Source organism: Clupea harengus, chromosome 3, assembly GCF_900700415.2.
Source record: "Clupea harengus chromosome 3, Ch_v2.0.2, whole genome shotgun sequence".
NCBI lineage: Eukaryota > Metazoa > Chordata > Actinopteri > Clupeiformes > Clupeidae > Clupea > Clupea harengus.
This window is the reverse complement of record NC_045154.1, coordinates 696,554-711,262: the sequence shown is the minus strand read 5'-3', so window position 1 is coordinate 711,262 and position 14,709 is coordinate 696,554. Positions and strand designations below refer to the sequence as shown.

General features: G+C 41.4%; 1 protein-coding gene across 1 annotated transcript; it reads right to left on the bottom strand.

Annotated features, from left to right (window-relative positions):
* Window positions 1–9,045: 9,045 nt before the first annotated feature.
* Window positions 9,046–13,799, bottom strand: LOC116219328 (sperm axonemal maintenance protein CFAP97D1-like). The gene is made up of 3 exons (XM_031562559.2): window positions 13,630–13,799; window positions 11,833–11,951; window positions 9,046–9,238 (listed from the first exon to the last, which is right to left on the bottom strand). Exons 1-3 carry the CDS (start codon window positions 13,795–13,797, stop codon window positions 9,067–9,069), a joined length of 459 nt encoding a protein of 152 aa, XP_031418419.1. The 5' UTR covers window positions 13,798–13,799; the 3' UTR covers window positions 9,046–9,066.
* Between the last annotated feature and the right edge of the window lie 910 nt (window positions 13,800–14,709).

Here is a 14,709-nt window from a genome sequence, read left to right as displayed (position 1 = left end):
TACTCTAAGTGTGTCTTCTCAATGCTTGCAATGCGATTTTATAAAAGGTTTGGGGAGTGTGTCAGTGTGACCATGCCTGAGTCTGTGACAGCTGTGACACACACACACACACACACACAGAGAGACTCTGAAGCTGATTATGTTTATTCAGGAAAACATGGCATACCCTCACAGCTTTAACCAGCTTGCATCTATGATGTGCCGCTTGGACTCATCACAAAAGTGGAACACAACTGTAGCTTAAGGACCGTCAGTAAGTTAAGCACCTTACAATTGACTACATTCATGGCAATTCTGCAGCATTACACAAGCCATCATCAGTTTGCCAGCATTGTGGCCATGAGATGTTTGGTCTGTTCTTTAGTGTTGAATAACTATCATGAATTCTGATGTGCATACTTTCTATAAAATAAGTCTGAAGCTTCTATGAAAACACTATTAGCACTCAAGCAGAAACTGGCACATGCTGTAGTAGGCTATACAGACATCTTCACTGGCTAACACAGATGACGCCAGCATGTCCAGGTGTTTGAATGAATGTCAAAATGCATTCATGATGATGCAAAATATAACTTTATTAAGAAAATAAGAGAGTTCAGTGCTTAGCCTCCGGATGTTCTAATGAGACATCACTGTGGTGATTCTTGTCCATCTGAGAGAACCCCCTGTGGTACATCAAGGCTCAATGCTCCGGGACAACTGACTGAGCTTGCGTTCATCATCAACCATTTTGAGGTTCCTGACATAGTGGCATATTATTTGAGCTCCCTCCACTGACAGTGGCTGGTCAGAAACTAGAGGAAGGAGATGAAAGAGATGGTTGTTAGAGGTTCTGATTATGAAGTCAGGGGTGAAGGTGGACATCAGATGTATAGTGGTAAGTTAAAGCTGTTCACAAAGGCTTACATTTGAGGTTCTGTTTGAGCGGACTCTTCAGGAACATTTTGAGGTCCATGAGGTTATTTTGGGGTGAAATTGGCACTGTAGAGGGAAAGATGGCAGAAGTTCAGCGTATTTGCTTGTTTCTTTATTTGTTTGTATGATTTGACTGTACAGCTCTGCAGACATCAGAAGATAGATCGAGTGTTAACGTATTACCATTATTGTGATGGTAAGAAAAGTAAATATGCCTATGCTTACAGTAGGGCTGATTCCTACAGTCTTTCACTGTTCTCAAGTTTTTGGCAATCATGTTCTGTGAAAGTTAAAAACAGTGGAAATGATCATCCAAAAAAATAAGCATGAACTTAGAACTATAACATAACAGACACGAAACATGGATATGTAACATGACTCAAACCGATGACGATGAAGCTAAAACATTGAGCTTTTAGAAGTGATTTACCCCTCACCATTTTTTCAAAGTTTACAAGGCCATTTTGGTAACTCTTATTGCCTTCGTGGATGAAAGTCAGGTCTGTGAACAGGAGACAAATGTGTATGAGTAAAGGCTGTAGTCAATGTGATGAATGGAACGTGGCCGTACATCTAATAAAATGCATTAGTTTACCATCAGCCGTGTCAGTATTACCTTTTAAAATGAGAGGGAGATAGGGAATATAAGGTGGGCTCAGTTTGCCGACCACCTGTCTCATATCCCCATGGTTACTGAAAGGATCCTGAGTACAAGGACATGACATTTACATTCAGTCAAAAATGAAAAATAAAGCATTTACATAATACCACCCTAAAGCGAAGATTCAGAAATCGTAGTTAAGCACACATCTGATCTAAAATCTACTACTAATCGTTTAGCCTAATTTAGAAATAGCCTAATAGTTATGGACAAATTATATATAGTTTAGACAAAATGGCATCTCATCACAGAACTTTCCCTCTGTATTATATATTTGGAGAGAAATTTAGATGAACTCACCAGCATGTGCTCATATCTTTTGAATCTCTTCATCATTGAGTTTGGCACTTTCTGTGAGGCCCAATTGAGAGATGTGTTTGTCACAGCAATGCAGTTTGTACATGAATAATTTAATTAAATGATTACAATTTGAGTGGATGAAACTCTGATACTCTTCATACCTTCCAGGTTTTATGGAGTCTTGATACAGCACTGTTTGTCAGGCCATACATCACAGCAGTGAATGAGTTAATGTTATGGTGACTATATAGGCTGGGAAGAGGAGAAACCAAAGTTTACTCATCTAATCCAATCTAAGGCAACTACAAAAATACATTTTAAAACATTTCATGAAGTTAGTAAAGCTTATAATGCTGTTCATTCTCCACTGCTGCACATGACGACCGTGGGTTTGCTAGCTGTGTAGCCAATGACATTAATCTGGAAGGGGCATGATGTTATATATGTTGTGATGTGTCACACTCACATTGTGGTGATTGTAATGAATTTCTTTAGCAGACGGGCTCGCTTGGCCTTGTCTGCACACAGGCAGAGCTCTGTTGCCACCCAGTAGGCCACTTCATTAAATCGTTGAATGAAGCGCTCCAAGTTGGCAGTTGGGCTGTTGGGGAATTTCTTTTTTCCCAAAACATAATAGAGCAACTCCGTCTGGTTGGATGAATGGGGTAGAGGGGGGTACGGATAAGGATAGAGGTGAAAAAAAAACTACAAATCTGTCATATAAGGTGTGATCGTGACTAGATTGTACTTCATTAAATTCCGATTTAGTAACTAAAATCCATCAATCAGCCAGTTATTCTTATCAAGTAGTTGTGTAAAAGTGAGGAGATGTAGCGTTAAAGAGCACTACTCTAGAAACAAGGATACAGTTAAAAATGTTTTCTGAAGAACAGTACAGATTTTTTTGCCAGCAAAGTAGACGGTAACAGTAACACAAAGAAACAAAATCGACCTGATTTAGTTCTTCTCACACTGAATTATTTCCCTCCCCTCCCCTCCCCTCCCCAAGCCTCTATAGTTCCTCTACTGTTCCCACCTGTAAGAAATGAAGGAAGTTTCTTTGTTTCTGATGCAGCAATCTTTATTCCAGTAAAGTGCAGTAACGAAGCACGTAGAACATACTCCGGATTCAACAAGCAATACAACAAGCATCTCCAATTCTAGCCATATATACTGTTTTAAGACACCTCCTAGTTATGTAAATGAGCTAGGCTTGTAATGCAAACAGGTCTGGCAACCTTTTGTTGTTCTGTATGATAATCAGGTTTCTCTGACTGAGATGGTTCTCCATGGCCTTCCCCATTCCCATACTATAATGAATTGCAGTCACTCACACCTCAGTTTGCTTCCTGACTCCAGGTGTCTGTGCTAATCCAGTGTGGGGACCTTTCCTTTGTTACCATGATAAGATTACCATTTTGGATATTCTGCTGGCCAACTTTTGGTGGTCACAGCAGCTGCTTGATCATGAATCTTACACACCTCATGTATGGCGTTGAAGAGTTCCCAGTCATAGCTGGTGAGCTGAGCTGCGATGACCTTGGAGCTCATGTTCTCCAGAAAGATTCTCTCATTTAGGCCCAGAGAGAAGGAGACGGCCCTGGCATCCATCTTGAGCGGCTTCCTCACTGGGATGAGGCAGAGCGCAGACATTTAAAGACTCAGTGACGAACAAAGCATTACAAGAGATAGGTCTGTTCAACACTACTGGTGTAAATACTAGGACCTCATATTTCCCACCCACTGATTGTTCAGTGTGCTGAATTTGAGGTTTTAGCACCACCATGACTATTGTCAATTTTACACATAAATATGGTCAATGAAGGTCTCTAAGACCCTTTTACATTTACATTTAGTCATTTAGCAGACGCTTTTATCCAAAGCGACGTACAAGGGAGAGAACAATCAAGCTCTGAGCAATAGAGACCTGTGTAACAGTAAATACTATTTTACATAAGAAACAGAGAAAAGTGCAGGAATGTAACTACTGTAAGTGCAAGTTAAGTACTAGTAGAAGTGCAAGTTAGGAAGGGAGGTGCTCTCTGAAGAGTTGGGTCTTCAAGAACTTCTTAAAGGTAGAGAGGGACACCCCTGCTCTGGTAGTGCTAGGCAGCTCGTTCCACCAACGTGGAACTATGAATGAGAATAGTCGGCCTAGGTACGGCCTGATTATGCGGATGTTGAATAGCGCGAAGCAGCACGACCGGGAGACAGAGGCAATGTTAGTTGGTCATCGATAATGACACCTAAGGTGTCTAATTACTACATCAGATGGGATGGTGTGGCAGCCCAACTCTTCCCACTAAAGATAAGTGTCAGGTCATACTTCATACCTCCAGAGGACTTCACTTTCACCAGGGTGTGGTCTCCAGCTGGAACCTTCATGGTCGCCATCACCAGGGACTGATCAAGGTGCCGGCATCCCTAGAAGAGATGATCAAACATGTACGTATGTGGATGTCACTAAATGTTTTTTAGAAATTATTTTCAAAAATGAAAACAGTTGCTGCAACATGTAAGTGTAATTGAAGACTCCATTCATGTGCTCTCAAAAGCAGTTTAATAAACCGCAAAATGGTGAATATTTCACTTACCCTAATTGAGGGCTGATGTCCATTGTCCAGCCTGGAAAACCATTTAAAAACATGAATACTATTATGAGAATGTTACAGAACAAGATTACATCTCGGTCAGGTACTAAGGTTTCCAAGTGTGTGTGTGTGTGTGTGTGTGTGTGTGTGTGTGTGTGTGTGAGTGTGTGAGTGTGTGTGTGTGCGTGTATTACTCACAATATGTGTCTCCTTGCTCCAATATATCGTCTCAGCATACTTAGATGTGCATTGCCCTTCACCTGTTTTGCCAGCTTCTGTTTTAAGAATGCACAGAAACACATGATACAAATGACAAAATAGCTGGCACAGGAGTTGCAACTGTATATACAACTTAGTAGATATGTCATCTCTTGATGGTCAAACATCATTACCTCCAGGAAGCGAACCACTGCAGGGTTATCCATCAGGAGCCGGCCATATAGCGCCACCCACTGGACAACCAGGTTTATTATTTTATCCTTGGTCTTCAGGGCGGAGGCTGACGGCTCAGCATGGAAAGTGAAATGATCATTAAGGAAATGTGACCTCAGGCTAAACCTTACAACAAAGTCAACTATAGCATCTCTAAAGCATAGCATCTCTAAAAAGCCCATCGCCTAAATGTCACTATAAAAGATCCATATCAGTGACAGTTCGTCATGGAAGGATATTGATTCAGCAGGGCGGAGCACAGCTCCTCAGATGGCATGAAGAGATGATGCGTGAGCAAGAAATTGTACACGAAAGGATCTGTGGGCAAAGATGACATAGAACTCTCATAATCACTCTAGGAGCACCAGCCTGTTTCACTTTCTCTTTACCACATGATAAACATCAGAGCCATTTCAGTCATTTACAATGGAACTGGTATTTGTTCAAGTTTCAAACTGGCAAAAATCCATAAAAAAATTACTAGCTTCAGGAAGTGGCTTACCCATGTGATCATCAGCTGTGTTCAGTTTGATTGAGCCCAGCAAGAACTGCAGAATCTTGGCTGGTGTTCCCAACTTCACCAAAAAGCTAAACGAGGCATCAAGTTTAATGAGAGACACACACTCCGTCTCTTGGATTCAATTCATCTTTATCTTGCTAATTTTGATCAGTGAATTGAAGGTTGCATAGTTAAATATGATTTTACCACTCAGATAGCTCTAATAGTCCCCGCACATCACAGATTTAGTTTGCTATTGTTTTTACAACATTTCATCACTAGGTTAACACAACCAGAATACTTACTTGTTGCTGCAAGATGCATTTTGTGGTGCATCTTGGGTAACCACCTGTCCAGAGCTCCTCTGAAGGATCAGTGCAGGTTTGCCTTTCTCCTCTACTTGCACCATGTTTGCATTCACATCCTTCAATACACACAGGGTCCCAAGACATGCACAAACATCCGCAACTCAATCCAAACAAATGTACAAGTAAAGACACCAAAAACATGAATGTATAATTCCAGTCCCATGCTGCTTTCACTACTACAATTCAGAAAACTTTCCTCTTGGGAATCTTACCTTAAGGATGCTCACAAAGTCCAGGTTTCCCACTCGGAGGAAGTGACAGTCATGCTTTCGAATGACAACAGAGGTGTCTTGGGACATGTTGTTATTCAGGTCTAGCTGCCCAAAGTCCTCTCCCTCATGCAGGGTTGTAATCTTACCCTGCAGAGAAAAACCATACACAGTGGTTTACTCCAGTACCTCCAACGTCCAGTTACTTCCTGTACCTTCCAAATCCCAAATGCCAAATGGCCCTAATGCTATGACTTCCAAGCCTCTCTCAGGCCTGTTGACGCCAGTATTTCCCTGGTGATGGGTACCAGATTTACCTTGCGGTGGGTGATATCATCAAGAGACCCCTTCCAGATGACATATGTGGATGTCCCATTGACACCCTGATTTATCACTGAGAGAGACAAAGAAACAATTGGTCATCCCCTTGATTCTCTTGTCTACATCCTACTTATCGTATCTGCTTCAATGGCTCATATGCTTTGGCATTACGAATTGGCTTCAATTAATGACGAGATACCCCACATCCTTTTCTAGAGATTTCTATGTCTGAATGGCCTTCAATGTATGGTGTTCACACTTACAGACTGTGCCAATGCTGACTTGAGACTCGAGGACCAGTACGGCAGCCAGTTCCTTTCGGACCTATGATGATCAAAAGGACAGAACACATGTGTTAACCAGTCCGGAACAAGCCTTTAGGCTATATCCTCTCAACAGAGTTTCTTCTGTCTGACCTTTTCTGCCTCAAATGCCCTCCTCAACATTTGGCGTCTGATCTGCATCAGGCCTGCCACTCTCTGCTCCTCTCTCTCCCTCTCCTGTTCCCCCTGAAGCAGAGCTTCATTCTCCATCTCCGGACCTTCCGCTCCAGCTGCCTTATCAAGGTCAAGGTCCTGGGTTGCCTGGAAAGCTTTCTGGATCTCAGTCCTGCTTTCTTCCAAGAGTCGTTGCCTAAAGTTCTTCTTCATAAGGCTCCTACTCTTGGGCACCTCCTCAGTCTGGACACCTTGGCTCTCCAACTCAATCTTTAGTCGGGCCAGTTCACGCTGGCGCCATGTCTCCCGTCGTAGCCTTGCTCTTTCTAGCAGGTCAGAATATTCATTGTCCTCTACTTCAACTTCTGCTGCATTAAGGCAGCATAAGGAATGCAGAGCACTCTTCCAGCGTGGCACTTCCTTCCCCATGTTAAGAGAGACTGAGCACAAACTAGAACCTGGGAGGGAATCCCTCCATTCCACTGTAACAGTTACCTTTATAGCATCATCAGTAATAAATATGCAGAATCTGTCTGCATGGTTACTGTAACCAAGCAAATGTAAACAAAATAAAAGTAGAATGTTCAAAATAAACTAGAATGTTGAGGCGTTCTGATGACCTTGCGTCACCAATGCTGTTATCAGGGCCGAATGACCATTGCTAGTACTGCAAGGGGAAATCACTGTTGTGGTCAGGCAACTGTTTTTTTTAATGTTGTTTAAATCTACAACTTGCAAGGCCTGCCAATCAAATGATATGCTCATTTCAACTGGAGAAAAGAGAAAAAAACATAATACATTTCATTGCTTTACTTAATTAAACCTTTACACAAACATTGGCCAACATAACATGAAAATGATACAATGAAGTGCCATTAATGTGTTTGTCAGTAAAGATGACGTAAAAAAAACAATCAATATTTCCTGTTATTCTTTTTCTGTTGTTTCACCTTACCTGGCACTCAGTTACTGTACTTTCGCTGCCTTGTTTCTCTTGTGTCCCTGCTGCCTTCCTCATCACTTGTGCCGTCAGTCTCCATCTCCGTCTCATTGGTATCTGAGAACATGGGCAAACAGAACTTAATTAATTTGGTAACTTAATTAATGTCCTTGGATCACTTTGTCCACTTTATACAAATAAAACCATAGAGTATGATGAATGTACTGGCTGCATCAATAACAGCCCAATTGAAATAGTAATACATTCTGTAACTTGAGTTCCTGTGCCTCAAAATGGTAGAGCAAGGTGTTAACAGCACTAAGATCATGGGATTGATACACAGGGGAACACATACTGATGTAAATGTATCTGTACTCTGTACAAAAATGAAAGACAAATGAGTTACAGACCGCATGTCTAGGATGGAGTCTGCATTGACCCTCCTTTATCCAAGCCCAGCAGTCCAGAGGGGGAGAGAAGTGAGCGAGAGGCACAGCGTCTAGACCATAGACTTCTCTATACCAGAACAGCTCAACTTCATTGGGTGAGGGATCCATCAAAGCTTTTTGTGACCACGAATACTGGCTAAAAAATAACTTGAGCCTGATAGGAATTCATTTTATACCATGTATTTGGAGACCCAGTCTTAGATTTGCTCAGTCAGGATTCAGGTTTAATCGTCTACAATGGTGGCCATTCCAAAGGAGACAAAGCCTGAAGTTATACTCATAGCTTCACCTCAGACTCATCTGATTATCCAGTCAAAGATTTGCAGTTAAATGCAATGAGTATAAGGGGTGTCATCCTCTATTCATTAGGCCTTGGAGACAAGGCACTTTGATTTGACCAGGGGGAAGGGAGTGAGACCACGTCTCACACTTCACTCCTTTCTCAGGTCAAACCATCATAAGTATATTCAAATGTTTACATTCTAGCTTAAATCCAAATAACAGCACAATTACAACTATATACAAGATGTATTGAATTATTGACAATGGAATATCATTATGAACTCTAAATCTTAATTTCTGGTTCCTTCAGTTAAGTAACCTGCACATCTTCCGGATATTTAGCAATACAATCACAAATCACAACATACACAAGCAAGGGCTTCAGCCTCTTTTGAAGTAGTAAAGAGTCAGAAGAGAGGAAAGCAGGAGGGGAGATAGGAGCATGTCACATTTATACCACTTGTTTTTGTGCTACGGAAGTCTGTAGGAGGTGTTTAACATTGCATAGGGCCTTTAACTCCAACCACTTAAAAAAAACACCACAAAGCAGTTTTAGGGAAATATGATTGTAGGTTTAATTGGAGTATAACATAAATGCCATATGAGGTATACATACATTGATATAATTGTAATATACAGGTCTGATCATTTATATGTCATCTTTATTTGCGTGGGTACCTCGCAATGTCATCCCTTTGATGCTCTGTTTTCTTCCAGTCTTCCTCCCACCGTTGGCGACGATAGTCAGACTTGCACTCACTTATTCTCTGGAGGATACCCTGGTTCTCACAGGCCACTTGAAAAAGCTCTTCTCGTCTCCTCTCAGTGTTCAGACTGTTGAAAATGAAAATGAGTATTAACCTAGAATACAACATGGAACGATCAAATATCTACAGTAAGTTGTATTGGTGACAGTTTTTTAATCATAATTTGCTTTAAAAAGAAACATCAATGATTGCTAAGCAGGTCCTTGTTACGGCCTATGGTAGCAGACAAGTGTAGGGTGTGACGGGCTCATTTGGACAGTTCTTGACAGCATCACATTACTATAATTAGTTATAAACGTGATCATGTTGCGAATGTGCAGTTGTAGCCTATACTAAGGCATACTGGTAGGTTTTGTACATGATCTATTCAAGGTGAATTTAGTTGTCCTCTACACATACTGAAATGCCCACCCCAAGATGACATCCTGGTAATGCCACTTTTGGTCAAAAGGTAACCCCAGCATTGTCAGTAGGGTGTCCACTGCCATGGCCTTGAAGAGGAGGACAAAAGGGCAAAAATAATAAGAATCATTTCCTCTGATCCTCTTAGACAGGGTGATTTTCATTGGCAGAAGCAAATCTCTACTTTGACCACTCAGAGGTAGTACCTAATTATGTTCAGTTATGGTTAATTAAATGCCACATCTGTATCATTTGTGAATAATTTGGAACGCACAAAGGTTTGAATACTTATGCAAGCATTATATTACAGTTTTAAATGTATTTATTTTTACTGTTAGCAGACAAAAATGTATATTGCGAGTGGGAAAATATGTGTAATTGTGATGACTTTCAGGGAGATTTGAATACATTTGCGAGCCACATCTGCCCCTCAGTTACTAAATCGACCGATTCCAACCATCTAACCATTGTTTCAGAAGCACAGAGGGATGTAATTTGATTGGCTGTAATTTGATTTTTTTTCTATGAAAAGACTTGACTATTTTCGGTTTATTGCTTGATAAGCACATGTTGCGCCCATTTTGGTTTGTCCACCTAAATAAGCGTTAACGGGACTTTTTTTCCTGGGAAATGACTCATCAGTAGTAACCTTTTCACTCTAATCTACAGAAATAGATTCCCTGGGTTGCCTTGATTAGGCCCATAAATAATACATAATGTGAGGCCAGAGCAATTATTACAGTTTGGTGGTTTGAACTGTGCTGGCCTGTTAATTAACAAGATATATTTAATCATTTCACAATTTAACAGTTTAAATATTTTCATAATTGGTGTCTGCTGGACTTGAATAAGTGCAGTTGTCATCACAGCATACATCAGAATTCCCCTTGATATGAACAGCTTATGTAACCTGTGGCACTGGGCAGTGAAGGTTTGTTTTTGAGTATGTCCCTAATTAGGACGGGAGCGGGTATCTATTGAGCCACCTGGGGGTCCTAGGATAGAGGCATATGTGCAGACACCTTGAGTCCTGGGAGCAGTCTGTAGCAGCGTCCATTGAGCATTGGCTGTATAAAGTGCTGGGGCCGTTCATTGAGCATTGGCTGTATAAAGTGCTGGGGCCGTTCATTGAGCATTGGCTGTATAAAGTGCTGGGGCCGTTCATTGAGCATTGGCTGTATAAAGTGCTGGGGCCGTTCATTGAGCATTGGCTGTATAAAGTGCTGGGGCCGTTCATTGAGCATTGGCTGTATGAAGTGATGGGGCCGTTCATTGAGCATTGGCTGTATGAAGTGCTGGGGCACAGGTGGACAGGTACAGATTGAGACGCCTTCTGTCCTATTAGCCTTTGCTGTCTCTGAGCTGAGCTAGTGCAAGTGTGCTACGGCAGCGTTTGTATATTCATCCAATCATTCAATTCATCCACTGCGACTCAGTATGATAAGTATTCAGCTTAGTACCACAGCTGCTGTGTGGAGGGCGTAAACATCCTTGAGTGCACCTTCTGACTAGCGCTGGTAGCTTTACTGCTGCGCCAGGCTCAAAGCTGCTATGCTAACCACCTTTCCTTGAGCCAGGTTATCAATGTATGCCTGTGAATTTGACTGATACAGTTTGTACCTTGTTGTTAGTTGCTGTTTCTCTACCACAACAACCACTATTATGAATGTTTGTTTTTATGTCTCATTTGGGATGCTGCTCTTAATTAAATAGAGCTTTCTAGTGCTTGGCTTCCCTCTAACCGATTGGCCGTATGTGGAAGTGAGTATTGAGTGAATTGTGAGCCACTGGCAATTTTTTTTAATTTAATTTTATATTTCTTTTAAAACTTCAGCTTAGGTGTATGAGGAGCCAAGGGGGTTTGGGGAGCTAATTGATAGTTGGGGTGATTGTGCACCAGAGTGACAGAAGTTTGCAGTGCAGTGCATTTTGAATGATCAATGTGTATTATTTAAGCGTTTCCGAATACATTCACGTGTGGTATTGGGATCATAGCATCGTGTTAGTGTTCCAGCTCCCAACAGTTCTGCTGATAGTTTTGTGAATTCTTCTTAATATTTTTTTATTGACCAATTTTATTGGCAAGACAAGATGTAGTAAAATGCGGGTAAATATTGGAGATGCATTTTAAAGATGGAGACGATTGATATTGTGATTGCAAACACTTGGTGTCTGGGCTACAGATAGCTCTTTTCTATGGTTAAGAAATGTTCTGAAATACTAACAAAGTAATTTAGTACGTTCACCTGAAACACTAACCTGTGTTCAGAGTAGTGATTCCTGTGGTCAACGAGTCCCTTTGATTGCATAATATCAGCCAGTCTGGAGGAGAGGAGATGGTTGTCCTTCTCAATAATGGTCAGTTTGTCCTCCTGTAACTTCTCACAAGAAAAATAAACCTATTGTGATGCTCAATAAACTAAAGTTGGAAAATGATACATATAAACACACAGTGGTTAACAACAACACATTGTAGAATTGTTCATAACTTTACATTAACCACATCTTGCAGCTGTTACAATAAATAGTACCAGGACTATCAATCCTGGTAAAAAAAAAAGGTCAATCATCTTAGAAGTGAGTTTTCATATACCACACTTCTAACATCTACATAACAGGGTTGCAAACTCCTCAACTTTAGGTATTTTGATTTCAACCTGTGGAGAAACTAATGTCTGTGGGGGGGGGGGGGGGGGGGACGGGACAACATTGGTCCTCCTAACACTAGTGGAGGCAGTCAAATAGCCCAGGCGTTGGTGTCCATGGAAACAAGGAGAGGCAGCTTGAGGGGTGAAGGCGTGTGACATCTATGAAAAAGACTGAACTGCATCTAAAGACAGACACGTTAGTACATGATAGTGTGTGAGTGGACAACTTAGCTAGCTATTCAAAGTCAAAGTCAAAGTGTTTATTATCGCATACACCAAATTTCTTCAGCGCAGCGAAATTCTTATGATTTGGCAGCCAACATCTACGCAGTAGACGGCATACAACAGGTAACACAAATAACATATACATATACCAGAAATAACATATAACATATAACAAGTAACAACAGTTATCCTATTCTAATGTAAAATATCTGTTCCATGAGTATGTGGGCAGCTTCAGCTAGCTTGACGTGAGTAGCCTATTCAGTCACTACTGTTCATTTGCTCTCAGTTAGCAGACTGTTTTTTAAAAACACGAGTTTGTGCTAAAGCAACATTAAGGAGTTTTGGTCTAAAACTAGCGAGCTACCTACCTACAAAATCATCCAAAAAAAAACTTGCAAATAGCTAACATACTAACTGGCGTCTTTTGGTTGTATAGTTGGGACTGGCAGGTGTGCTTGTCCTTCTCATGACCATCTACCATCAACATTAATTTGAAGATGATACCAAAAGCAATTGCCAAGAAAACATACCTCAAAAAATGTCAAATAGTTGCATAGTGTTGCTTAAAATGACACGGCTCAGCCATTGAGATGTTTTCTTGTTTTCTTACTGCTCTGACATCCATATCTTTCATTCATGTGACGTAGGGTTGAGATGTGCTTACAAGTAACTAGAAATGAGCACTATTTTTGTAAATGTTCTCCTGGGGGAGTGTGCCCCAGACCTCCACACTATATACAGGTCCAAATGTTGGCAATAGATGGGGTAGGGAGAGTGTAAACAAGGGTAATCAACACGAGACAGACAATGTTTATTTTGCCAGCAAATGGCAAAACATTGCTAAGATTTATTTTTCCAGATAAGGCAGACCGTGCAGACTTTATTATTGTGACATTATTGTGAAAGGCAACAACTTGACAAAACTTGGTTCTTGACAACAACAAGCCATGCTGGAGATGTAGCACAGGCAGACAGGTAGTCTTTAGATAAAGTTCACAGTCCTTTTCATAGATGTCACAACCCTTCACCCCCAAGCTCCGCCCGGCATGTTACTGTTCTGATGATCTCATGGCCAGACACAAGACACACTTCCAGACAACATTTGGAGACTTAAGTAGTGAAGCCTCTAAACTGAAAGAATATTTATATAGGCCTACTCAATGAAGAGAGATGTCTTTACCTGTAAAACGACGGCCATAAAGGGGGGAGGACGTTTGTGGGCAGTATAATATAGAACACGATAGAACACGATGTTCTCACTATTTGTACCCTGGACCTGTTTGTATCTCTGTACATAGCCATCAAAATGGTGGATTGCTGCCGGCCAGGCGTGTGTATGTATACACATATACATATACTGCTGAGAGACAGGTAGGTTTCCTCAAAAGCCAAAATGTTTCAAGTCGGTGTACAACGTGTATATATATATACATACACTCACCGGCCACTTTATTAGGTACACCTGTTCAACTGCTCGTTAATGCAAATATCTAATCAGCCAATCAACCACATGGCAGCAACTCAAAGCATTTAGGCATGTAGACATGTTTGACCTGCTGAAGTTCAAACCGAGCGTCATAATGGGGAAGAACGGGGGCCCGGTTGGTGGTGCCAGACGGGCTGGTCTGAGGATTTCAGAAACTGCTGATCTACTGGGATTTTCACGCACAACCATCTCTAGGGTTTACAGAGAACGCTCCATTTCTTTGGGTGAAAATGCCTTGTTGATGCCAGAGGTCAGAGGAGAATGGCCAGACTGGTTCGAGATGATAGAAAGGCAACAGTAACTCAAATAACCACTCATTACAACCAAGGTATGCAGAAGAGCATCTCTGAACGCACAACACGTCGAACCTTGAAGCAGATTGGCTACAGCAGCAGAAGACCAAACCGGGTGCCCCTCCTGTCGGCTAAGAACAGGAAACTGAGGCTACAATTTGCACGGGCTCACCAAAATTGGATAATAGAAGATTGGAACATTTTTGCCTGGTCTGATGAATCTCAATTTCTGATGCGACATTCAGATAGTAGGGTCAGAATTTGGCGTAAAACAACATGAACACATGGATCCATCCTGTCTTGTATCAATGGTTCAGGCTGGTGGTGGTGTAATGGTGTGGGGGATATTTTCTTGGTACACTTTGGGTCCCTTAGTACCAACTGAGCATCGTTTAAACCCCACAGCCTATTATTATAGAGAGTATTGTTGCTGACCATGTCCGTCCCTTTATGACCACAGTGTACTCATCTTCTGATTGGC